Source organism: Saccostrea cucullata, unplaced genomic scaffold (genome assembly GCF_032062105.1).
Source record: "Saccostrea cucullata isolate Sc308-1 unplaced genomic scaffold, CSIRO_AGI_Scuc_v1 ctg1898, whole genome shotgun sequence".
Taxonomy (NCBI): domain Eukaryota; kingdom Metazoa; phylum Mollusca; class Bivalvia; order Ostreida; family Ostreidae; genus Saccostrea; species Saccostrea cuccullata.
In genome coordinates this window covers 32573-58744 of record NW_026937517.1, presented here as the reverse complement: position 1 = coordinate 58744, position 26172 = coordinate 32573, and the positions used below count along the sequence as shown (strand labels likewise).

The 26172-nt window shown below is 34.8% G+C and overlaps 2 protein-coding genes across 2 annotated transcripts; one reads left to right on the top strand and one right to left on the bottom strand.

Moving 5' to 3' along the window:
• The first annotated feature begins 687 nt into the window (after window positions 1-687).
• On the top strand, window positions 688-2664 carry LOC134248323 (uncharacterized). The gene is made up of 3 exons (XM_062730733.1): window positions 688-1261; window positions 1407-1586; window positions 2530-2664. Exons 1-3 carry the CDS (start codon window positions 1208-1210, stop codon window positions 2662-2664), a joined length of 369 nt encoding a protein of 122 aa, XP_062586717.1. The 5' UTR covers window positions 688-1207.
• A 14098-nt stretch (window positions 2665-16762) lies between these two features.
• Window positions 16763-21866, bottom strand: LOC134248322 (myb/SANT-like DNA-binding domain-containing protein 4). Its single transcript, XM_062730732.1, has 4 exons — window positions 21852-21866; window positions 20858-21002; window positions 16996-17187; window positions 16763-16887 (listed from the first exon to the last, which is right to left on the bottom strand). Exons 1-4 carry the CDS (start codon window positions 21864-21866, stop codon window positions 16763-16765), a joined length of 477 nt encoding a protein of 158 aa, XP_062586716.1.
• Window positions 21867-26172: the final 4306 nt, after the last annotated feature.

Below are 26172 nucleotides of genomic sequence, written 5' to 3'. Positions count from 1 at the left end.
ATATCCGGACGCCAGATATCCGGATGCTTCAGTATCCGGACGATTTTTCATTGGAACAGAATTTTTTAAATGTTATTTTGTCTTGTTTAACTGGTGATTCAGATATCCGGATGCTTCACATATCCGGACAAATTTATTGGGAACCAAAGCATCCGGATAAATGAGGGTCCACGGTAACTATCTTTTAATTTGGTATTTGCGACCGTTAATGCTGATTTAACGGTCGCAAACTTGAGTTTTACCGGCGACGCGTAAAACGGATGTTTGCGACCGTTAAATCAGCATTAGCGGTTGCAAATACCAAATTAAAAGTTAAGTTATTCCCATTCTAATGCAATCAATGCATGCTCGTTTTATTGCTTCAAACATCAGTGTATCAGCCAATCAAAGAGTGTTTTATAAAACAACTGCATTAAAATTTTAATTTAATGTTTGTACACTTTAGGTACCTCAGCAGACTGTTCGTCATGAAGATAGAGAAGACCAACCACCAAAAGAAGACTGGGGATGCCAAAGCCCTTGAGGATGCTGCCTGGGATGCCTTGAGGATGCTGCCTGGGATGCCTTGAGGATGCTGCCTGGGATGCCTTGAGGATGCTGCCTGGGATGCCTTGAGGATGCTGCCTGGGATGCCGGGAGGATGCTGCCTGGGATGCCTGGAGGATGCTGCCTGGGATGCCTTGAGGATGCTGCCTGGGATGCCTTGAGGATGCTGCCTGGGATGCCTTGAGGATGCTGCCTGGAATGCCTCTTCAGTGCTACCAGTGGTATTGTGCCATCTGAACTCACTGACAGCAGCTGAAGTAAACAAAGAAGTAGAGAACCAGTGGTATTGTGCTGTCTGAACTCACTGACAGCAGCTGAAGTAAACATGCAAAGAAGTGGAGAACCTGTGGTATTGTGCCATCTGAACTCACTGACAGCAGCTGAAGTAAACAAAGAAGTGGAGAACCAGTGGTATTGTGCCATCTGAACTCACTGACAGCAGCTGAAGTAAACAAAGAAGTAGAGAACCAGTGGTATTGTGCCATCTGAACTCACTGACAGCAGCTGAAGTAAACAAAGAAGTAGAGAACCTGTGGTATTGTGCTGTCTGAACTCACTGACAGCAGCTGAAGTAAACAAAGAAGTGGTATTGTGCCATCTGAACTCACTGACAACAGCTGAAGTAAACAAAGAAGTGGAGAACCTGCAGCCCATTGTAAAGATGGACATCAGGATCCTGGAAGGCATTGCCATGCCAATGGCCCTGGCAAGAATGGTATGATTTGTTTTAATAATTATCATTTATTACAAGTAACTGTAAATGGAACACGGTAAAAGAATATATAGACTTTAATTGTTTATATTAGCTATCCTTTCCTTATTCTTGTAAAAATTTTTGTATCTTTAAATAATTGTTCTAGTTCCTGAATGCTGCTCATCGGTATGATCTGATGCAGACTGTCATCAATTACCTCAAAGAGGTCCTCATCCCATATTACCAAGAGAGCCTGAAGCCAACCTGCGCAGAGATCACCAGGGCAGAAACCCGGACATTGGGGGATTCTGCATTTTCTGCCATTTTGGAAGTGTGCAACTCCCAGGTATATGTTCGACAAAATATTTGTAAAAAGCTGCAGTTAAATGTTTTTAATAGAATAGAATCTCCATTTATATTAAGAAAAGCGTTTTTCATTAACAGAGAAAATATAACAAAAATTCTTTGTTAAAGAGGGTAAAGATAACAGTGATCTTTATTCACAGGTTTAACGACAAGTTTTTTGGGGGGTTCTTCTTTGTGTCATATATATAGGGGGGCCCACCAGGCTTTCAATTCACATTTTCTATAGAGTAAGTTAGATTGGGAATGAAAGGGGGGACCCCCCCCCCCCCCCCCCCCCAGGCCCTCGGATACTGCGCCCCTGCAAATGAAGGGCCACACCCTCATTCAAGGGGAGATAATTGAGAAATACATGTAATGAAAAAATTGATGGGATGTTTTAAAACTCTTTTTCTCAAGAACCTTTGTGCCAGGAATGATGAAATGATGAGAATACAGAGTAGAGCTACATCAACTTTTAACGTAAAAGTGAATATTCCCTCATTTCTTTGCATTCTCTTCACATCTACCCTTAATTAATATAAGTACTTCTGAAGCCTTATCTTAATTGCAGATATTTATTAAAGTTTATATAATAAGAGTTTATTTCATTCAAATACAGTTACAGAATATAATTGTAAACTACAAAATGTACTTCAACAGTTTGGGAATATAATTGACAGGATACATGTAGTACGAGTACTGGACATGTATAGTTAGTAGTGTGTTCTTAATAGTTTAGAATTAGATATTCATAAAGTAAATTCCTGTAGAAAAATCTTAATGTCCACATTTTTTGCTATTTTTTTGGGGGAAATTAAAACTGCAAAATTTCCTTCTTCCAGAGAATATATGTAAACAAAACTTTCAGTGTCAAATTTTTTGTGAAAGTTAAAGGAAACTTCCACTCTCATCTCTCTGTTTTGTAGATTGATTGTGTAATACAGTTTTTACTGGGAGTGATGCAGGACAAACAGAAGAAATACAACAAGATGGACACGCGGACCAGTTTCATGTTACGGATCTCTCTGAAGAGCCAGTTGTTAGAACGGGATCCAGATGAAGAGCAAGGGAACCAGTAAAATGGAGAACTAGTTTATAGGGAACTAAACACTTTTATTTGTATGTAGACTTATTTTGTAAATGAACTAAAATGTAAGTTCTCAATTGTGTTCAATTTAAATTTTTATACATGTCATACCGAATTTCAAACTTCCACTGGGACATTTGATATCCATTTGTTGTTGAGAACTGGATAATTAACAATGTTTTTATAAGTCTAGAACATCCTTGGACTTCCTTTTTTAAAAAAATTTCAAATAATTCTCTTTTTCAAATTACTGCAAGTTGGGTCTAGTCTAACTGTATCTAGATTACATGAACGTTTATCTTTGAGATACAATTGCACAATTGTACTACATTGTACATGTACATAGTATTGCTGTGTGAAACAATTGTACTACATTGTACATGTACATAGTATTGCTGTGTAATACAATTGTACTACATTGTACATGTACATTATTGCTGTGTGATACAGTTGTACTACATTGTACATGTACATATATTGCTGTGTAATACAATTGTACTACATTGTACATGTACATAGTTCAAAAAATATTATTGTACTGTACAGACCTTGTGTAATAAATTGTTACAATTGTACATGTACATAGTTTGCTGTGTATACACATATTACATTGACATGTATAGTATTGCTGTGTGATACTGTTTACTTTGTACATTATAATAGTAAATTATGTGTAAACAATTGTACACATTGTACAAATGTACAAGTATTGCTGTGTAATACAATTGTACTACATTGTACATGTACATAGTATTATATTGTAATACAATTGTACTTATATATATTTACATTGTACATACATGGGGTATTTGAAATATAATTGTAACATTGTAATGTACATGTAAATGCTGTGTAATATTTTTTAGAAATTGTACATGCTCAAGGTGTTTTTAAAATTATTAAATATATGTTAATGATTTGAAGAAATGTTACAAGTTTTTGTAGATTATTTGCAGACAAATCATCTAAAAATGTTAATACTATTTAACAAACTGAATTCTGATCTTAATAATAGAAATCTGGTCGAAAAAATGGCTTTTAAATTCAATCCTACTAAAATTAAAGCAATGTTTTTTAGCCTGAAAAAAAGTGTTAATTATCCTAAACTTTTCTTCCAGCAAAGTCAGCTAGAATTTGTTTTTTTATAAACACTTAGGAATTTTTTTCTCGCAAGATCTTATTGGTCTACACATATTGATACTATTCTAGCAAATGCATACAAAAAAAATGGGCTTGTTAAAAAAACTTAAATTTTTGTTGTTTCAATTAAATCCGAAAAACTCTTTCACTCATGTACACAACCTTTATCAGACCACAGTTAGAATACGCTTCCTTGGTGTGGGGTGGATGTAATATAGGTGACAGCGAAAAATTAGAAAAACTACAATTATGTGCTGCTAGAATTGTTACAGGATTAACTCTGTTAGCTTCTAAAGATGCACTTTACATTGAAACTGGATGGGAACCATTACATGAAAGAATCTGTTTAAAAGACCAGACTAACTACAATGTATAAAATTGATAAAAACCAAGTTCCTGAATATCTCACTGATATAATCCCTAACTTACGATGTAATTCATCAAGTTACAGTACGAGAAACTCGCAGAACTATAACATACCCAAATGCAGATTGCAAGCTTACAACTCAACTTTCGTTCCCCTTGTTATTGAAGAATGGAACTCATTACCTCTTAATGTAAGAAATTCTCCCTCTTTATCTATTTTTAAAAAGTCTATTTCTTTTCAAGAAACAAATTCAAGAAACAAATGCCACCCTCTTACTTCAGTTATGGAAATCGACGCTTAAATATTATACACACGAGGCTTAGACATAACTGTGTGCTTAATAGCGATCTTTTTTGATGTTATGTAATCTTGAGTCCACTATGTTCTTGTGGAAGAGTGGAGGATTCTCATCATTATTTTTTCTCATGCGAAAAATATACAGAAGCCAGGAAAGAATTTTTTGACAAATTTTTGCGAATGGGTAAATTACATACTGTCGAACTTACACCTTACTCTGGGGAGACAAATCGTTAAATGATTTTGAAAATGAATACCTATTCTCTATTGTACAAACTTTCATAAAAAAGTCAGGACGATTTGGTTGATATAATAATTATTTCTATTTGTAAATCTTATACAGCATGTCTATTACATATGAAATGTATTCTATTGAATGTTTTACTCTGATTATTATACATTATTATTATTATTATATTATTATTATTTGATATTAAGCTGAAACCCATGTATGTAAATATGTTTGGTATAATTTATATGTAGGGAAAGGGCGTAATAAGTTTTTAGAACTTTTGCCCAATCCCATTTGTATAGTATAATCAATAAAATATGTTCAAATCAAATCATAGTATTGCTGTGTAATACAATTGTACTACATTGTAGATGTACATAGTATTGCTGTGTGATATCTCTCCTTACTTTTATGAAGTAAGCTTAATATATGGATGTAGGTATGGTGACTACTGGCCAGTTATTCAAAAGAGTTATCGCCCTTAGACCTTGAAAATTTCTCAATTTTTTCTTACTTTGTTGACCTGATAGTATGACTATAGGGTAAATTTGCATTGTATATATTTCAAATATAAGGACAGGTGATACAAAGAAATGAATGTATGGACTAGCTGATATTTATTTAACATTGTAATCTGGTTGTAAATGATGTAAAATATTGAATTTCTAAAATGTAAGAAAATATTAACTTTCTATGAATTGTTCAAAATGGTACCTTTTTTGCCATCATCCTTATAAATATTTACTTTTATAATATGAGATTATTTTGAAACTTTTAAATGAAAAAGTACAAGTTTATGCTGTTATTTTTTAGAAAAAAGTTTGCATGTTAATATGTCCTGATGTTTCTTTCTTTTTTTTTTTTTTTTAACCAGTGTTCAAGAGAGTTATTGCCCTTAGACTGTGGAAATTTCTAATTGCTCACTGTTAAGATGCCTGGTATTGAAAAACTAATATGTAGAATTAATAATTTTTAATTAATTATTATCTTCATTAATTCATAATTAGACCATACATATTTTTATATACAGTGGATCTTCAAATATCCGGATGCTTCAGTATCCGGACGCTTTTTCATCGGAACAGAATTTCAAAATGTTATTATGTCTTGTTTAACTGGTGATTCAGGTATCCAGATCGATGCTTCACATATCCGGACAAATTGACTGGGAACCAAAATTCCGGATAAATGAGTTTCCACTGTATATGTCAGTTTTATATAACTTTCTTTAAGTCATATGAATTTAGAAACGTTGTATGTAATAAATCATATTTTTATAAAAATATACTGTTTTTACCTATATTGAATATTAGTATTTGTTCAGACATTACCCGGTACTCTTGTAAAATTGATTTGAGAAATGCATGGATTCATAAATTATGGTAAAAAAAAACTTTTTCAAATGATAAAAATCAAGAAATCTTCATTAGTTTCTGTTCGAACTAGAACTGTCCAATAGGGACAAATACCCCCCGCTGGGTTTTTCAGAGAAGGTGCCATTCAAAAATACTTTATGGAGGTGTTCACAATTTACTTACAAAATTTTGCAGTGAAATATAATTGCTCATCATGTTTCTTAATAAATGAAACAAATGTGCAACCAAATGATCAATACTAATACATTTTAATTCCATTGTAACATTTTTTTTTAATTTTTTTCATTTAATTTTTTTTATTACTGCATTAAAAATATATACAGTGGACCTTCAGATATCCGGACGCCAATATATCCGGATGCTATAACAGTATCCGGACGATTTTTCATCAGAGCGAAATTTTTAAATGCTATTTTGTCTTGTTTAACTGGTGATTCAGATATCCGGATTTTTCACATATCCGGACAAATTGACTGGGAACCAAAGCGTCCGGATTAAATGAGGGTCCACTGTATTGCAATTATGTGTTATGTCACTCTGCAAACTGATTGTTGAATAAAAAACCATTATAAAAATCAAATTAATCTTGATATATCAACTTGAAATGCATTTTGAAAATAAAGAGCTGGTCATCCAGTAATGAAGTGCTTTGTCAGACAATTTTTTACAATTAATAGAATAAGAGAAGAGAGATCTTTAATTCTTGTGCCTTATTCCCTGGAGATGGATAACACACCAACTTGATAAAGATATGCCTTAACAACTTCCAACACCAAACTCATTAATTTATCTTTAACTGGATGCATGTCCAGTCATTATGCCCGAGAGACAAATGAAATTACATTATCTTCTGTGCAATGTAAAAACTGTTTTTAACACTTGATGATGTTTCTTTTTTTAAGTTTTTATGAGTAGTTTTAAACTGAGTATTTTTGAACAGATATTCTAGATTCTATATCTCAAACCTTATACATGAGCCCAAAATGAACAAGTCAATTAAAATTAAAAATAAAACCTGTAAAATGCAAAAACATTAACAAAAAGAGTTGAAAATTCCAGGTGCACACCTTCATATGGTGAATAAAAAGTGTACAAATTTTCAGATTAATCCTTGCAATATTTTCTGAGAAACGGTCCAGACAAAACCACAAAATAAAAATGAAAAAACACCTGTAAAATTCAAAATAATAATCCAATCAAGATGAAAAATATCAGGTGCACAACTTCATATGGTGAATAATATGTGTACAAATTTTCAGACAAATCCTTCCAATAGTTTCTGAGTAATGGTCCGGACAAAATCTCGTCTACAGACAGACGGACATGGTGATTCCAATATACCCCCCCCTAAACTTCGTTTGCGGGGGGTATAATAATCAGATAAAATCAAGTTATGAATATTTATGCATTTTAATATAAAGTTTTATAATACTCAACTTTCAAATTTGTATGTTTTAATTTTATTGATATTAAAACATTCAGTACATGCACATACCGTGTTCTATGTTATTATGCTATTATCCTAACCCTAACCCTGTGGTGCGATTTGAAAAATCTCAAGGACTAGTGTGGACCATAAATATTAAACTTCCTGATAAAGTGTAGATTCTAAATTGTTCAAAATCATATTGTAGGGTTGATTTGAACATATTTTATTGCAATATTACCCTTGAGCACTTGAGTGAAGGATGTCCAAATATTTCCCACATACAGTAGGTGAGAAAAATGATTTTAAAATCTTTTCATGATGAACAAGACCATGATCACCAATATTAAGATGCATTCCTCAAAGCTTAACATGATTAGTAAAGGGACAAGCGGCAATCCTTGGCTGACTCCTTTATGCTCCATTAAAACCTCGGCTGTAATAGGTGGAGGAATACACAACATGTTGATACATCTCTCCCCCAGAAACCATCTTCTATATCTATTTCGCTCTGCCACTCTTTTTAATACCGTATAAGTGTTTTATTTTAGCGTTTTCTACTTAAATCTGCCAAACTAAATTTAGCTTTTAAAATGCTAACTAAAGAAGCTATTGCAAATAATATGCAATTAATTTTTAGCGATATTAGATTCTTCCTCGCTAATAATGTAAAATATTGCTAAAAATTTATTAATAGTTACTGATTCTTCAATGTATATTGCTAATTTAATTACCACCATAAGTAAGTCTTTGTAAACAAGGACATAGTGTTTGGGGTGCCACAAAAGTACATGTATAACACTTGAATGAAATTTAAAAAAAAACCAAATGACTGAATCAGCAAGATGGTAGAACACCTATGACGTCCAAGGTTGGTTCACTGCAAGGTGCAAGCGTAGGAGCCATCCGAAAAGATGGGAGTGGAAAAAGGAATGTGTCGGCCATATTTGATAAGCCTCCCTTTACATCTGAGGACCCCTCTATATAAAGCAGCTCACTTAGTCACCGTTCAGTGTAATCAATTATCACTGGTACATGTTACTCAGCACTCGTAGCAACAGAAAATATCTTTAACTGTGTTATTTCTCTATTGCAGGAGAGTAAGATACCTAAGTGCGGTATACAAACATAAATACATGTATACATGTACGTACCATAATTACAATAAAATGTACACAAAGTTATAATGCAAGATAGCCAGCACAAACACGGGTGGCCATTCCACCCCGATACCCATGACAATAAAGCAGTCACGCGCAGGTGTAACAAATGCAAAGAGTATAGCTTGGTGCTTATACAGCAGACAGTAATATCAAGAATTGCATATGTCTTAATCTATGGGTCGAGTTCAGCTTTATGATACATGTTACCATAGTGCAGATAAAAGTTGAATGTAAAAATTACAGGTATATTTTTTAATTCAAGTTTTATAAACTTGTTCTCTAAAAACTGGTACATTTTGTATTATTATCTATAGATAATACAACTTAATATATCTTTTGAAATTAATGGTTGGACTTATAATTCACATAATAATCATTATAAATAATGTAAAATAATTCAAATTCTGTTACAAGAAAAATTATATCTAAATTAAACATGACTGTATATACATAAATTTAGATGAATTGCTGTGACAAGGGGGATAACTCTTGAATACATTATAAGAATGTTACTTTTGTATGTTTATAGAAAAATCCTTGCCTGTTACACAAACTGATGAGATCTTTAAATAGAACAAAATAATTCCAATTATTTTCCTCTGCTTTCACTGAAAGTTGAAGTAATTAATTTGTCTGTCCTGTGTGACCATCTGTCTGTAATATAACTTTCAATCCCACGCACAATGTAATTTAAGATAACTCCTTAAGACTTAAAGAATATCCATAGATTTTGAATTCCAAAAGTCAAAGGTCAAGGTCATAACTCTAAATACTCTTCATTTCAAATCTCAATGGCACAAGTTTATTCAGTTGAAAGCATGTCGATTCCATATGAACTTAAAGATATAATGTTGAACATTTATGACTTGAGAAACCGTGATAGATACGTATTGCTTACATTGTGTTATGAAAAAAGAAAACATTTGCAAATGTAGATATTTTATGGTACACTGTTTCGCTCTGTAAGAGCTATCAGGCCGCCTAGCAGACGACAAGCTTCTCCATTGGGCTCTGACGTTTCTCCAAACAGCACAAACTTTGGTGATTCAGCAGTCATCCTGCCCAATTTATTTGTTCATCAAATGCCCATGAAAATTATTTGTTAATGGAATGAATTTAATAGCAATAAACTGAGTTGACAACAGTTTACCTTTATACCGTATTATTTGTTGGTGATGCAGCATTCCTTAAATATTTTATGGTACACTGTTTCGCTCTGTAAGAGCTCATCAGGCCGCCTAGCAGACGACAACAGCATCTCCATTGGGCTCTTTTTCTCCATAACAGCACAAACTTTATAGTGATTCAGCGGTCATCCTGCCCAATATCATTTGTTGGTGATGCAGCAGTCATATGCATCCTGCCCAATATCATTTGTTGGTGATGCAGCAGTCATCCTGCCCAATATTATTTGTTGGTGATTCAGCAGTAATCCCGCCCAATGTTATTTGTTGGTGATTCAGCAGTAATCCTGCCCTAAATATTATTTGTAGATGATGCAGCAACTCCTGCCCTAAATATTATTTGTAGGTGAAAACTCCTGCAAATCAGTCTCTGTAGATAAAATCCTTATTTGTAAATGGTGATTCAGCAGTCATCCTGCCCAATATTATTTGTTGGTGATGCAGCCGTCAAAATTTCTCCTGGAATACAGCTTTCCTATAAGATCTGGCAGAATGACAACTTTAAAATTCCTCTCCTATTTTCTAGTATTGTCTTCTTACAGAGTGGTGTCCCTTTCCTCTTTTGACAGACTCTAAATCCTGTCTCAGTAGTCAATTCACCACTCTCTACTCTGAAAATCCTGTCTCTGTAGATAAAACTCCTGACTATAAATCCTGTCTCTGTAGATAAAACTCCTGACTCTAAATCCTGTCTCTGTAGATAAAACTCCTGACTCTAAATCCTGTCTCTGTAGATAAAACTCCTGACTCTAAATCCTGTCTCTGTAGATAAAACTCCTGACTCTAAATCCTGTCTCTGTAGATAAAACTCCTGACTCTAAATCCTGTCTCTGTAGATAAAACTCCTGACTCTAAATCCTGTCTCTGTAGATAAAACTCCTGACTCTAAATCCTGTCTCTGTAGATAAAACTCCTGACTCTAAATCCTGTCTCTGTAGATAAAACTCCTGACTCTAAATCCTGTCTCTGTAGATAAAACTCCTGACTCTAAATCCTGTCTCTGTAGATAAAACTCCTGACTCTAAATTCTGTCTCTGTAGCTAAATCATAACTCTGCAGCTCTAGATACTGTCTGTTTTACTCTAAATCCTGTCTCTGTAGCTCTAAATCCTGACTCTGTAGCTCTAAATACTGACTCTGTAACTCTAAATCCTGTCTCTGTAGCTCTAAATCCTGTCTCTGTAGCTCTAAATACTAAATCTGTAACTCTAAATCCTGTCTCTGTAACTCTAAATCCTGTCTCTGTAACTCTACATCATGTCTCTGTAACTCTAAATCCTGACTCTGTAACTCTCAATCCCGATGTTGTAACTCTCAATCCCGATGTTGTAACTCTAAATCCTGACACTGTATCTCTAAATCATGTCTCTGTAGCTCTAAATCCTGACTCTGTAGCTCTAAATCTCTGATCTAAATCCTAACTCTGTCTAAAAACTCCTGACTCTAAATCCTGTCTCTGTAACTCTCTGTAAATAAATGACTCTGTAACTCTAAATCATGTCTCTGTAACATTACTCTAAATCCTGTCTCTGTAGCTCTAAATCTCCTCTGTAACTCTAAATACTGACTCTGTAATCTCTAAATCTCTCTGAACTCTAAATCTGTCTCTGTAACTCTAAATCTGTAACTCTAAATCCTGTCTCTGTAACTCTAAATCCTGACTCTGTAACTCTAAATACTGACTCTGTAACTCTAAATCCTGTCTCTGTAACTCTAAATATTGACTCTGTAACTCTAAATACTGACTCTGTAACTCTAAATACTGACTCTGTAACTCTAAATCATGTCTCTGGAACTCTAAAAATTTACTATGTAGCTCTAAATACTGACTCTGTAACTCTAAATCCTGTCTCTGTTACTCTAAATACTGACTCTCTAAATCTCTCTGTAAAAATACTGACTCTGTAACTCTACATACTGACTCTGTAACTCTAAATCACGTCTCTGAAACTCTACATCATGACTCTGTAACTCTAAATACTGACTCTGTATTACTCTAAATCCTGTCTCTGTAGCTCTAAATCATGTCTCTGTAGCTCTAAATACTGACTCTGTAACTCTAAATACTGACTCTGTAACTCTGTAACTCAAAATACTGACTCTGTAGCTCTAAATACTGACTCTGTAACTCTAAATCATGTCTCTGGAACTCTAAAAATTTACTATGTAGCTCTAAATACTGACTCTGTAATTCTACATCCTGTCTCTGTAACTCTAAATACTGACTCTGTAACTCTAAATACTGACTCTGTAGCTCTGAAATTGCCTCTGTAACTCTAAATCATGTCTCTGTAGCTCTAGATACTAACTCTGCAGCTCTAAATACTGACTCTGTAACTCTAAATACTGACTCTGTAACTCTAAATCATGTCTCTGTCATTCTAAATATTGACTCTGTAACTCTAAATGCTGACTCTGTAACTCTAAATGCTGACTCTGTAACTCTAAATCCTTACTCTGTAACTCTAATCATGTCTCTGTAATTCTAAATCATGTCTCTGTAACTCTAAATCCTGACTCTGTAGCTCTAAATACTGACTCTGTAACTCTAAATCCTGACTCTGTAACTCTAAATACTGACTCTGTAACTCTAAATCCTGTCTCTGTAACTCTAAATACTGACTGTGTAACTCTAAATACTGACTCTGTAGCTCTAAATACTGACTCTGTAACTCTTACACATGTCTCTGTAACTCTGTAGCTCTAAATACTGACTCTGCAGATCTAAATACTGACTCTGTAACTATAAATACTGACTCTGTAACTCTAAATACTGACTCTGTTACTCTAAATACTGACTCTGTAACTCTAACTCTAAATCTGTCTCTGTAACTCTAAATCTCTGTAGCTCTAAATCTGATCTGTAACTCTAAATCTCTGTAACTCAAAATACTGACTCTGTAACTCTAAATCCTGACTCTGTAACTCTAAATCATGTCTCTGTAACTCTAAATCCTGACTCTGTAACTCTAAATCATGTCTCTGTAACTCTACGTACTGACTCTGTAACTCTAAATCCTGTCTCTGTAACTCTAAATACTGACTCTGTAACTCTAAATACTGACTCTGTAGCTCTACATTCTGACTCTGTAACTCTAAATACTGTAACTTTAACTACTGACTCTGTAACTCTAAATACATGTACTGATTCTGTAGCTCTAAATACTGACTCTATAAATCATGTAACTCTGTAACTCTACATCCTGTCTCTGTAACTCTAAATTCTGACTCTGTAACTCTAAATCATGTCTCTGTAACTCTAAATACATGTACTGACTCTGTAACTCTAAATACATGTACATGTACTGACTCTGTAGCTCTAAATACTGACTCTGTAATTCTACAGAGTGTATCTGTAACTCTAAATACAGACTCTGTAACTCTAAATCATGTCTCTGTAACTCTAAATCCTGACTCTGTAGCTCTAAATACTGACTCTGTAACTCTTGAGCATGTCTCTGTAACTCTAAATCATGTCTCTGTAACTCTAAATACTGACTCTGTAGCTCTAAATAATGACTCTGTAACTCTGTAACTCTGTAAATAAATATGTCTCTCTGTAACTCTAAATATACTCTGTAACTCTACATCCTCTCTGTAACTCTAATCTGACTCTGTAACTCTAAATGTCTCTGTAACTTTTAATACTGACTCTGTAACTCTAAATACTGACTCTGTAACTCTAAATCCTGACTCTGTAACTCTATCTAAATCATAACTTTGAATCTCTAAATACTGACTCTGTAACTCTAAATACTGACTATGTAACTCTTATTACTGATTCTATAACTCTAAATGCTGACTCTGTATCTCTAAATCTGACTCTGTAACTCTAAATACTCTGTAACTCTAAATCTGACTCTGTAACTCTAAATATGACTCTGTAACTCTAAATATGTCTCTGTACTCTAAATCTGACTCTGTAACTCTAAATCCTGACTCTGTAACACTATATCTAGACTCTGTAGCTCTAAATCATGTCTCTGTAAATCTGAATACTGACTCTGTAACTCTAAATACTGACTCTGTAACTCTATATACTGACTCTTTAGCTCTAAATACTGACTCTGTAACTCTAAATACTGACTCTGTAGCTCTAAATACTGACTCTGTAACTCTAAATCATGTCTCTGTAACTCTAAATACTGACTCTGTAACTCTAAATCCTGACTCTGTAACTCTAAATCATATCTCTGTAACTCTAAATCATGTCTCTGTAACTCTAAATACTGACTCTGTAGCTCTAAATACTGACTCTGTAACTCTATATCCTGACTCTGTACTCTAAATCCTGTCTCTGTAACTCTAAATCATGTCTCTGTAACTCTAAATACTGACTCTGTAGCTCTAAATACTGCCTCTGTAACTCTAAATACTGAATCTGTAACTCTAAATACTGACTCTGTAACTCTAAATAACTCTTAAGCATGTCTCTGTAACTCTAAATCATGTCTCTGTAACTCTAAATACTGACTCTGTAGCTCTAAATACTGACTCTGTAACTCTAAATCATGTCTCTGTAACTCTAAATACTGACTCTGTAGCTCTAAATACTGACTCTGTAACTCTAAATCATGTCTCTGTAACTCTAAATACTGACTCTGTAACTCTAAAAATTTACTGTATAACTCTAAATACTGACTATGTAATTATACATCCTTTCTCTGTAACTCTAAATACTGTCTCTGTAACTCTAAATACTGACTCTGTAACTCTAAATCATGTCTCTGTAACTCTAAATCATGTCTCTGTAACTCTAAATCCTGACTCTGTAGCTCTAAATACTGACTCTGTAACTAAATACTAACTCTGTAACTCTAAATCATGTCTCTGTAACTCTAAATACATGTCTCTGTAATTCTTAACACTTACTGTGTAGCTCTAAATACTGACTCTGTAATTCTAAATCATGTCTCTGTAACTCTAAATCCTAACTCTGTAACTCTAAATCATGTAACTCTAAATACTGACTCTGTAACTCTTAATCATGTCTCTGTAACTCTAAATGCTGACTCTGTAACTCTAAATCCTGACTCTATAAGTCTAAATACTCAATCTGTTGCTCTTAAGCATGTCTCTGTTATTCTAAATCCTGACTCTGTAGCTCTAAATACTGACTCTGTAAGTCAAAATCCTGACTCTGTAACTCTACATCATGTATCTGTAACTCTAAAACATGACTCTGTAACTCTAAATATTGACTCTGTAACTCTAAATGCTGACTCTGTAACTCTAAATACTGACTCTGTAACTCTAAATACTGACTCTGTAACTCTAGATACTGACTCTGTAACTCTTAATACTGACTCTGTAACTCTTAATACTGACTCTGTAGCTCTAAATACTGACTCTGTAACTCTTAAGCAAGTCTCTGTAACTCTATATCATGTCTCTACAACTCTAAATACTGACTCTGTAGCTCTAAATACTGACTCTGTAACTCTAAATACTGATACTGACTCTGTAACTCTAAATACTGACTCTGTAACTCTAATATGTCTCTGTAACTCTAAATACTGTCTCTGTAACTCTAAATAACTCTGTACACTCAAATACTGACTCTGTAACTCTATATACTGACTCTTTAGCTCTAAATACTGACTCTGTAACTTTACATCATGTCTCTGTAACTCTAAATCCTGACTCTGAAGCTCTAAATACTGACTCTGTAACTCTAAATCATGTCTCTGTAACTCTAAATCATGTCTCTATTCATCTAAATACTGATTCTGTAGCTCTACATTCTGACTCTGTAACTCTAAATCATGTCTCTGTAAATCTAAATACTGGATCTGTAACTCTAAATACTGACTGTGTAGCTTTAAATACTGACTCTCTGTAACTCTAAATCATGTCTCTATAACTCTAAATACTGACTCTGTAGCTCTAAATACTGACTCTGTAATTCTAAATCATGTCTCTGTAACTCTACATCATGTCTCTGTAACTCTAAATATTGACTCTGTAACTCTCAATCATGTCTCTGTAACTCTAAATCCTGACTCTGTAACTCTAAAGCATGTCTCTCTATCTCTAAATCATGTCTCTATCAATCTAAATACTGACTCTGTAACTCTAATATCTGACTGTGTAACTCTGTCTCTGTAAAATATGACTCTGTAACTCTAAATACTCTGTAACTCTAAATCTGACTCTGTAACTCTAAATACTGTCTCTGTAACTCTTAATACTGACTCTGTAGCTCTAAATACTGACTCTGTAACTCTAAATCCTGACTCTGTAGCTCTAAATAAAGTCTCTGTTACTCTAAATCATGTCTCTGTAACTCTAAATACTGACTCTGTAGCTCTTAAGCATCTCTTCTCTGTAACTCTAAAAAATCTCTCTGTAACTCTTAATACTATCTCTGTAACTCTAAATACTGATTCTGTAACTCTAAATACTGATTGTAGAACTCTAAATCATGTCTCTGTAACTCTAAATACTGACTCTGTAACTCTAAATTCTGACTCTGTAACTCTTAAGCATGCCTCTGTAACTCTAAATAATGACTCTGTAACTCTAAATACTGACTCTGCAACTCTTAATACTGACTCTGTACCTCTAAATACTGACTCTGTAACTCTAAATCCTGACTCTGTAACTCTAAATACTGACTCTGTAACTCTAAATCATGTCTCTGTAACTCTAAATACTGACTCTGTAGCTCTAAATCATGTCTCTGTAACTCTAAATACTGACTCTGTAACTCTAAATATTGTCTACGTAGCTCTAAATACTGACTCTGTAACTCTAAATCCTAACTCTGTAGCACTAAATACTGACTGACTCTGTAACTCTAAATCATGTCTCTGTAACTCTACATCATGTCTCTGTAACTCTAAATATTGACTCTGTAGCTCTTAAGCATGTCTCTGTAACTCTAAAGCATCTCTCTGTAACTCTTAATACTGACTCTGTACCTCTAAACACTGACTCTGTAACTCTAAATCCTGACTCTGTAACTCTATATACTGACTCTTTAGCTCTAAATACTGACTCTGTAACTTTACATCATGTCTCTGTAACTCTAAATCATGACTCTGCAGCTCTTAATACTGACTCTGTACCTCTAAATCATGTCTCTGTAACTCTACATCATGTCTCTGTAACTCTAAATATAACTCTAAATACTGACTCTGTAACTCTGAATACTGACACTGTAATTCTACATCCTGTCTCTGTAACTCTACATCATGTCTCTGTAACAAATATTGACTAAATGCTGAATGCTGACTCTGTAACTCTAAATCCTGACTCTGTAACTCTAAAAACTTGCTGTATATTTCTAAATACTGACTCTGTAATTCTACATCCTTTCTCTGTAACTCTAAATACTGTCTCTGTAACTCTAAATACTGACTCTGTAACTCTAAATACTGACTCTGTAACTCTAAATCCTGACTCTGTAGCTCTAAATCTGAATCTTAAACATGTCTCTTTTTCTCTAAATACTGACTCTGTAACTCTAAATACTGACTCTGTAACTCTAATACTGATTCTTTAACTCTAAATACTGACTCTGTAACTCAAAATCCTGACTATGTAGCTCTAAATCCTGACTCTGTAACTATTTATAATCTCTGTAACTCTAAATACTGACTCTGTAACTCTACATCATGTCTCTGTAACTCTAAATACTGACTCTGTAACTCTACCTCTAAATACTGACTCTGTATGTCTCTAACTCAAATACTGACTCTGTTACTCTAAATACTGACTCTGTAGCTCTTAAGCATGTCTCTGTAACTCTAAATACTGACTCTGTAGCTCTAAATACTGACTCTGTAACTCTATATACTGACTCTGCAACTCTACATCATGTCTCTGTAACTCTAAATACTGACTCTGTAACTCTCTAACTCCTGAATCTGTAACTCTCAATACTGACTCTGTAGATCTAAATACTGACTCTGTAACTCTAAATACTGACTCTGTAACTCTAAATACTGACTCTGTAACTCTAAATACTGACTCTGTAACTCTAAATACTGACTCTGTAACTCTAATGACTCTGTAAGTCTAAATACTAAACTCTAAATACTGACTCTGTAACTCTAAATCATGTCTCTGTAACTCTAAATCCTGACTCTGTAGCTCTAAATACTGACTCTGTAACTCTTGAGCATTTCTCTGTAATTCTGTATCATGTCTCTGTAACTCTTAATACTGACTCTGTAGCTCAAAGTACTGACTCTGTAACTCTAAATACTGACTCTGTAGCTCTAAATCATATCTCTGTAGCTCTAAATACTGACTCTGTAACTCTAAATACTGACTCTGTAACTCTAAATACTGATTCTGTAACTCTAAATCATGTCTCTGTAACTCTAAATACTATCTCAGTAACTCTAAGTACTGTCTCTGTAGCTCTCAATACTGACTCTGTAATTCTAAATACTGTCTCTGTAGCTCTAAATCCTGTCTCTGTAGCTCTAAATACTGACTCTGTAACTCTAAATACTGACTCTGTAACTCTAAATACTCTGTAACTCTAAATCCTGACTCTGTAACTCTAAATCATGTCTCTGTAACTCTAAATACTATCTCTGTAACTCTAAATACTGACTCTGTAACTCTAAATACTGACTCACTAGTTCTATATACTGACTCTATACCTCAGCATTCTGACTATGTAACTCTAAATACTGACTCTGTAACTCTAAATACTGACTCTGTAACTCTAAATACTGTCTCTGTAACTCTAAATACTGACTCTGTAACTCTAAATCATGTCTCTGTAACTCTAAATACTGACTCTGTAGGTCTAAATTCTGATTCTGTCTATCTAAATCTGTAGCTCTATATACGAACTCTGTAACTCTTAATACTGACTCTGTAGCTCTAAATACTGACTCTGTAACTCTTAATACTGACTCTGTAACTCTTAATACTACTGTAACTCTAAATACTGACTCTGTAACTCTTAATACTGACTCTGTACTCTACATGCTGACTCTGTAACTCTTAAGTATCTGCAACTCTAAATCCTGTCTCTATAACAATAAATCTTGTCTCTGTAACTCTAAATACTAACTCTGTAACTAATAACTGATTTTATAACACTAAATAATGACTCTGTACACTCTTACTGACTCTACAACTCTACATCCTGACTCTGTAACTCTTAAGCATGTCTCTGTAACTCTAAATACTGACTCTGTAACGTAACTATAAATCCTGATTCTGTAACTCTAAATACTGACTCTGTAACTCTAAATATGATCTGTCTGTAACTCTAAATCTGTCTCTGTAACTCTAAATACTCTCTGTATCTCAGTAACTCTGTAACTCTAACTGACTCTGTAACTCTAAATACTGACTCTGTAACTCTAAATACTGACTCTGTAACTCTAAATACTGACTCTGTAACTCTAAATCATGTCTCTGTAACTCTATATACTGACTCTGTAGCTCTAAATACTGACTCTGTAACTCTAAATCCGGACTCTGTAACTCTAAATATTACTGCTCTAAAATACTCTGTCTAACTCTAAATACTGACACTGTAACTCTAAATCATGTCTCTGTAACTCTACATCATGTCTCTGTAACTCTAAATACTGACTCTGTAACTCTAAATATACTGACTCTGTAACTCTAAATACTGACTCTGTAACTCTATATACTGACTCTTTAGCTCTAAGTACTGACTCTGTAACTTTACATCATGTCTCTGTAACTCTAAATCCTGACTCTGAAGCTCTAAATACTGACTCTGTAACTCTAAATACTGACCCGGTAACTCTAAATCATCTCTGTAACTCTAAATACTGACTCTGTAACTCTAAATTCTGACACTGTAACTCTACATCCTTACTCTGCAACTCTAAATCTGACTCTGTACTCTGTAACTGTAGCTCTGACTAAATCTACTGACTCTGTAACTCTAAATCTCATGTCTCTGTAACTCTAAATACTGACTCTGTAACTCTAAATCCTGACTCTGTAACTCTAAATAATGTCTCTATATCTCTAAATCATGTCTCTATCAATCTAAATACTGACTCTGTAACTCTAAATTCTCTCTAAATACTGTCTGTAACTCTTAATGTCTCTGTAACTCTAAATCATCTCTGTAACTCTAAATACTGACTCTGTAGCTCTAAATACTGACTCTGTAACTCTACATCACTAACTCTGTAACTCTAAATACTGACTCTGTAACTCTATATCCTGACTCAGTAACTCTTAAGCATGTCTCTGTAACTCTAAATAATGACTCTGTAACTCTACATCATGTCTCTGTAACTCTAAATACTGACTCTGTAACTCTAAATCATGTCTCTGTAACTCTAAATCATGTCTCTGTAACTCTAAATCCTGACTCTGTTACTCTAAATATTGACTCAGTAATTCTAAATACTGACTCTGTAGCTCTACATTCTGACTCTGTAACTCTAAATCATGTCTCTGTAAATCTAAATATTGACTCTGTAACTCTAAATACTGACTCTGTAACTCTAAATACTAACTCTGTAACTCTACATCACTAACTCTGTAACTATACATCACTAACTCTGTAACTCTAAAAACTGACTCTATAACTCTAACTTCTGACTCTGTAACTCTAAATCATGACTCTGTATCTCTACATCATGTCTCTGTAACTCTAAATCCTGACTCTGTAACTCTAAATACTGACTCTGTAACTCTAAATACTGACTCTGTAACTCTAAATACTGAATCTGTAACTCTAAATACTGTCTCTGTAACTCTAAATACTGACTCTGTAACTCTAAATACTACTCAGAAACTCTGACTCTGTAACTCTAAATCATGACTCTCTCTAAATCTGCATGACTCTGTCTGTAATCTAAATGACTGACTCTGTAACTCTAAATACTGTCCTGACTCTGTAACTCTAAATACTGACTCTGTAGGTCTAAATCATTTCTCTATAACTCTAAATACTGACTCTGTAGCTCTAAATACTGACTCTGTAACTCTAAATACTGACTCTGTAACTCTAAATCATCTCTGTAACTCAAAATACTGACTCTGTAATTCTAAATCATGTCTCTGTAGCTCTAAATCCTGTCTCTGTAGCTCTAAATACTGACTCTGTAATTCTACATCCTGTCTCTGTAACTCTAAATACTGACTCTGTAACTCTAAATCAAACTCTGTAACTAAATCTGTACTCTGTAAATAAATGACTCTGTAACTCTAACTATTGACTCTGTAACTCTAAATATGACTCTGTAACTCTAAATCTGACTCTGTAAGTTCTATATACTGACTCTGTAACTGTCTTAATGTTGACTCTGTAACTCTAATACTGTACTCTGTAACTAAAATCTTGACTGTAACTATATACATGACTCTGTAACTGTAACTCTAAATACTGTCTCTGTAACTCTAAATCATGTCTCTGTAACTCTAAATACTGACTCTGTAACTCTACATACTGACTCTGTAACTCTACATCCTGACTCTGTAACTCTTAAGCATGTCTCTGTAACTCTAAATAATGACTCTGTAACTCTAAATCCTGACTCTGTAATTATAATAATGACTCTAATTCCTGACTCTCTAGCTCTAAGTACTGACTCTGTAGCTTTTAATCCTGACTCTGTAACTCTTAATCCTGAATCTGTAACTCTAAATCCTGACTCTGTAGCTCTAAATCTTGTCTCTGTAACTCTAAATACTGACTCTGTTACTCTATACACTAACTCTGTAGCTCTAAATCATATCTGTGCAACTCTAAATGCTGACTTTATAACTCTTAATCATGTATCTGCAATTCTAATGTTTAAGAAGTCTTTGCTATGCTTCTGATTTATACTGGATTAAACTTTTTGCTTGAATTCGTTATCTCTATATATTTTATATATGTGTGGGTTTTTTTTTAATTTGGTTTTTGTATTTTATTTATATGAAAACAATAAATAGGTAATCAAAGATTACCTTGCTCACCTCAACAAATGTAATCGTTAAGTAAGTCACAGTACAGAAACAGTGAAATGACACACAGTAGATGGATCATACCGTAAGACAGTTCATACATTAAGTACAATTCACGTCCGCTGCGCCGCGTCAAAGTTAATATGTAAACAAAGGTTAAGTGACTGTCCATTCTCAACGCACCAAGTGAAAATCAACACGCGATTCCGGATGAGACCTTAAACACCAAGATCCCATGTAACGGTAGGTTATCGAAAATCAACAGCTAAATTTAATCTAAATGCTGCAAGTATCATGTAAACACTTAAACTTTGTTGAGGTGAGATAAACAAAATAACACCTACCACCAATCATGTATAAATACTGAAGTGACAAAGAAATCACTTACTTCTGACTCCAGCTGGACTGAGGTGAGGTTCCTGTGACAGACACAGTGTGCAGAGGGAACTTTCAAACAATGAACTTTTAACACATTTAAATAAAGAGGAAACTGAAAAATAAATCATCATGCTTCAAAAAAAGGAATACTTATCTCTAATATCTTAAATGAATAATCCATCCATGGCAAAAATAAATTTTAAAAAATTTTAAAAAACAAATAATAACTTTACTGCAAATGAAAAAGAACTACATAAACTACCATCTACAGAATAGGAGAAAGTCGCCATTCTTTACCATCGACTCCAGACAGGAGAAAGTCGCCATTCTTACCATCCACTCCAGACAGGAGAAAGTCGCCATTCTTACCATCCACTCCAAACAGGAGAAAGTTGGCATTCTTTACCATCCACTCCAAACAGGAGAAAGTCGCCATTCTTACCATCCACTCCAGACAGGAGAAAGTCGTCATTCTTTACCATCCACTCCAAACAGGAGAAAGTCGCCATTCTTACCATCCACTCCAAACAGGAGAAAGTCGCCATTCTTTACCATGATCCATTCCAAAGAGGAAAAAGACGCCATTCTTTACTATCTACTCCAGACAGGAGAAAGTCGCCATTCTTTACCATCCACTCCAGACAGGAGAAAGTCGCCATTCTTACTATCCACTCCAGACAGGAGAAAGTCGCCATTCTTTACCATCCACTCCAAACAGGAGAAAGTCGCCATTCTTTACCATCCACTCCAAACAGGAGAAAGTAGCCATTCTTTACCATCCACTCCAAACAGGAGGAAGTCGCCATTCTTTACCATCCACTCCAAACAGGAGAAAGTCGCCATTCTTACTATCCACTCCAAACAGGAGAAAGTCGCCATTCTTACCATCCACTCCAAACAGGAGAAAGTCGCCATTCTTACCATCCACTCCAAACAGGAGAAAGTCGCCATTCTTTACTATCCACTCCAAACAGGAGAAAGTCGCCATTCTTACTATCCACTCCAAACAGGAGAAAGTCACCATTCTTACTATCCACTCCAAACAGGAGAAGTCACCATTCTTTACCATCCACTCCAGACAGGAGAGAGTAACCAATCTTTACCATCCACTCCAAACAGGAGAAAGTCGCCATTCTTACTATCCACTCCAGACAGGAGAAAGTTGCCATTCTTACTATCCACTTTAACAAATCAAAAAGGAAAGGTGACTAAACAGACCTTCCACTACCAAACCCTTCTTTAACAAAGTTTTAAAGAACTTTATAAAATTGAAGAACTTTTGAACCTTTTATTTATTTTTTTACCATTTTTATTATTTAGTTAAACAGATTTAAGGCGATATATTTTATAAATGCTATGTTTAAATAGTGGTGTGTGTATAACATGTATAAAATAAAAACATAGAAAAAGAATAACACTTAAACTGAAGTTTTTAAAATAGTGTTAGGAAAAATCTTTAACAATCGATACACCTATTTAGGAAAATTTTGTCGCCTCTTACTATTCTTTACCTATTCTCTAAAGCCCCCGATCCACCAGGGGGTTTAACCAATCAAAAAGGACCAAGGTAACTAAACAGACCTCCCACTAACCCAACCCTTCTTTACTGGAAAGTTTTAAAGTACTTTATAAAATTGAAGAACTTTTGAACCTTTTATTTATTTTTTTATTTTGTTTTTATTATTTAGTTAAACAAGAGCTAAGGCGATATATTCTTATAAATGCTATGTTTAAATAGTGGTGTGTGTATAACATGTATAAAATAAAAACATAGCAAACATAAGAATAACACTTAAACTGAAGTTGTTTAAAATAGTGTTAGGAAAATCTTTAACGATCGATACACCTATTTAGTGGAAAATTTTGTCGCCTCTTACGACAAGCCCCTATTAGGCTGGGAACCTATTCTCTAAAGCCCCCGATCCACCAGGGGGTTTAACCAATCAAAAAGGACCAAGGTAACTAAACAGACCTCCCACTAACCCAAACCCTTCTTTTAAATTAATGGAAAGTTTTAAAGAACTTTATAAAATTGAAGAACTTTTGAATCCTTTATTTATTTTTTTATCATTTAAGTTTCATTATTTTATTAATAATCGGTTACTAATAAAATTTTGTTTCTTTTTCTATTTAAAGCTAACATAACACTGTTTTAGTTGTACCGAAAACACTACTCTACTCAAGTCAAGATTTAAATATTCATTTTTTATTCATTTTATTTTTATTATTTAGTTTTTAAGAGAGCTAAGGCGATATATTCTTATGAATGCTATGTTTAAATAGTGGTGTGTGTATAACGTGTATAATATAAAAACATAGCATACATAAGAATAACACTTAAACTGAAGTTGTTTAATTTAGGAAAATCTTTAACGATACCCCTATTTAGTGGAAAATTTTGTCGCCTCTTACAACAAGCCCCTATTAAACTGGGAACCTATTCTCTAACTGGACTGACCTGACTGAACTCAAAGTTGCCATTCTTACTTTCCACTCCAAACAGGAGAAAGGTGCCATTCTTACTATCCACTCCAAACAGGAGAAAGTCGCCATTCTTACTATCCACTCCAAACAGGAGAAAGTCGCCATTCTTACTATCCACTCCAAACAGGAGAAAGTCGCCATTCTTACTATCCACTCCAAACAGGAGAAAGTCGCCATTCTTACTATCCACTCCAAACAGGAGAAAGGTGCCATTCTTACTATCCACTCCAAACAGGAGAAAGTCGCCATTCTTACTGTCCACTCCAAACAGGAGAAAGGTGCCATTCTTACTATCCACTCCAAACAGGAGAAAGGTGCCATTCTTACTATCCACTCCAAACAGGAGAAAGTCGCCATTCTTACTATCCACTCCAAACAGGAGAAAGTCGCCATTCTTACTATCCACTCCAAACAGGAGAAAGGTGCCATTCTTACTATCCACTCCAAACAGGAGAAAGTCGCCATTCTTACTATCCACTCCAAGCAGGAGAAAGGTGCCATTCTTACTATCCACTCCAAACAGGAGAAAGTCGCCATTCTTACTATCCACTCCAAACAGGAGAAAGTTGCCATTCTTACTGTCCACTCCAAACAGGAGAAAGTCGCCATTCTTACTGTCCACTCCAAACAGGAGAAAGTCGCCATTCTTACTATCCACTCCAAGCAGGAGAAAGGTGCCGTTCTTACTATCCACTCCAAACAGGAGAAAGTCGCCATTCTTACTGTCCACTCCAAACAGGAGAAAGTCGCCATTCTTACTATCCACTCCAAACAGGAAAAAGGATCCATTCTATCTGACTGACTGACTGACTGACTAACTGACTGACTTACTGATTTACCCTCTGGTGGTGGCTGATCCTGGGGAATCACTTCCAGCGGAGGCCAGCATCGAAATGGAAACCAGGACGGATGACCTCCAGCAGCCAGAGGAGATAGCGATACCGTCTCCCAGGCCCATGCAAGACCATGATCCTTCAAAGAGGGAGCTATTACAAACTGAGTGGAGGGCACTGCCATCCCTTCCGTTTGTTCAAGCTCCATCTCTGGAAGATCAATCACAGGCTTGGGAGCTGGCGCTGCAATCCCCTCATCCTGTTCAGGATCCCCCTGAGGGTGAGCTATCACAGACTGACAAGATGGCGATGCCACCTCTTCAGTTTGTTCAAGCTCCTCCTCAGGAAGATCAAGCGCAGGCTGTGAAGAAGGCAGTGCCATGTCCTCTGTCTCTTGGAGAGCATCTCCAGCCCCCACCCTCTGCTGCCTGATGGACTGCCGCACCTAAAAGATAAAAAGAACAATTATTAGAAAAGGACCAGAAAACCATAATTTTATATACCTTGAGGTTTGAAATACACTGTGGGACGTGGGGACTGGTCATTTAGATAAGAAGATAAAAATTTCAATTTCCATGTAAAATCAGGTGCTATTAAAAAAAATCCCTCTCTGCTCATTAGAGCTGAAACAAATGTTCCAACATTCGCAAATGAATAGATTTTCACGAATATTCAAATCATGGAAAATTTGTATTTGAATACTTGGTCAG

What these genes read in the sequence shown, in the direction of transcription:
- LOC134248322 (XM_062730732.1), bottom strand. An exon ending in ACATGATTTAGAATTACAGA is followed by an intron (nt 17,188 to 20,857) that starts GTCAGTATTTTG and finishes GACAGTATTTAG; the next exon opens with AGTTACAGAGAAAGGATGTA. An exon ending in TCAGTATTCAGAGTTACAGA is followed by an intron (nt 16,888 to 16,995) that starts GTCAGTATTTAG and finishes GTCATGATTTAG; the next exon opens with AGTTACAGAGACATGATGTA.
- LOC134248323 (XM_062730733.1), top strand. Translation starts at nt 1,208, where the DNA reads ATGGACATCAGGATCCTGGAAGGCATTGCCATGCCAATGGCCCTGGCA. An exon ending in CAATGGCCCTGGCAAGAATG is followed by an intron (nt 1,262 to 1,406) that starts GTATGATTTGTT and finishes TAATTGTTCTAG; the next exon opens with TTCCTGAATGCTGCTCATCG. An exon ending in TGGAAGTGTGCAACTCCCAG is followed by an intron (nt 1,587 to 2,529) that starts GTATATGTTCGA and finishes TGTGTAATACAG; the next exon opens with TTTTTACTGGGAGTGATGCA.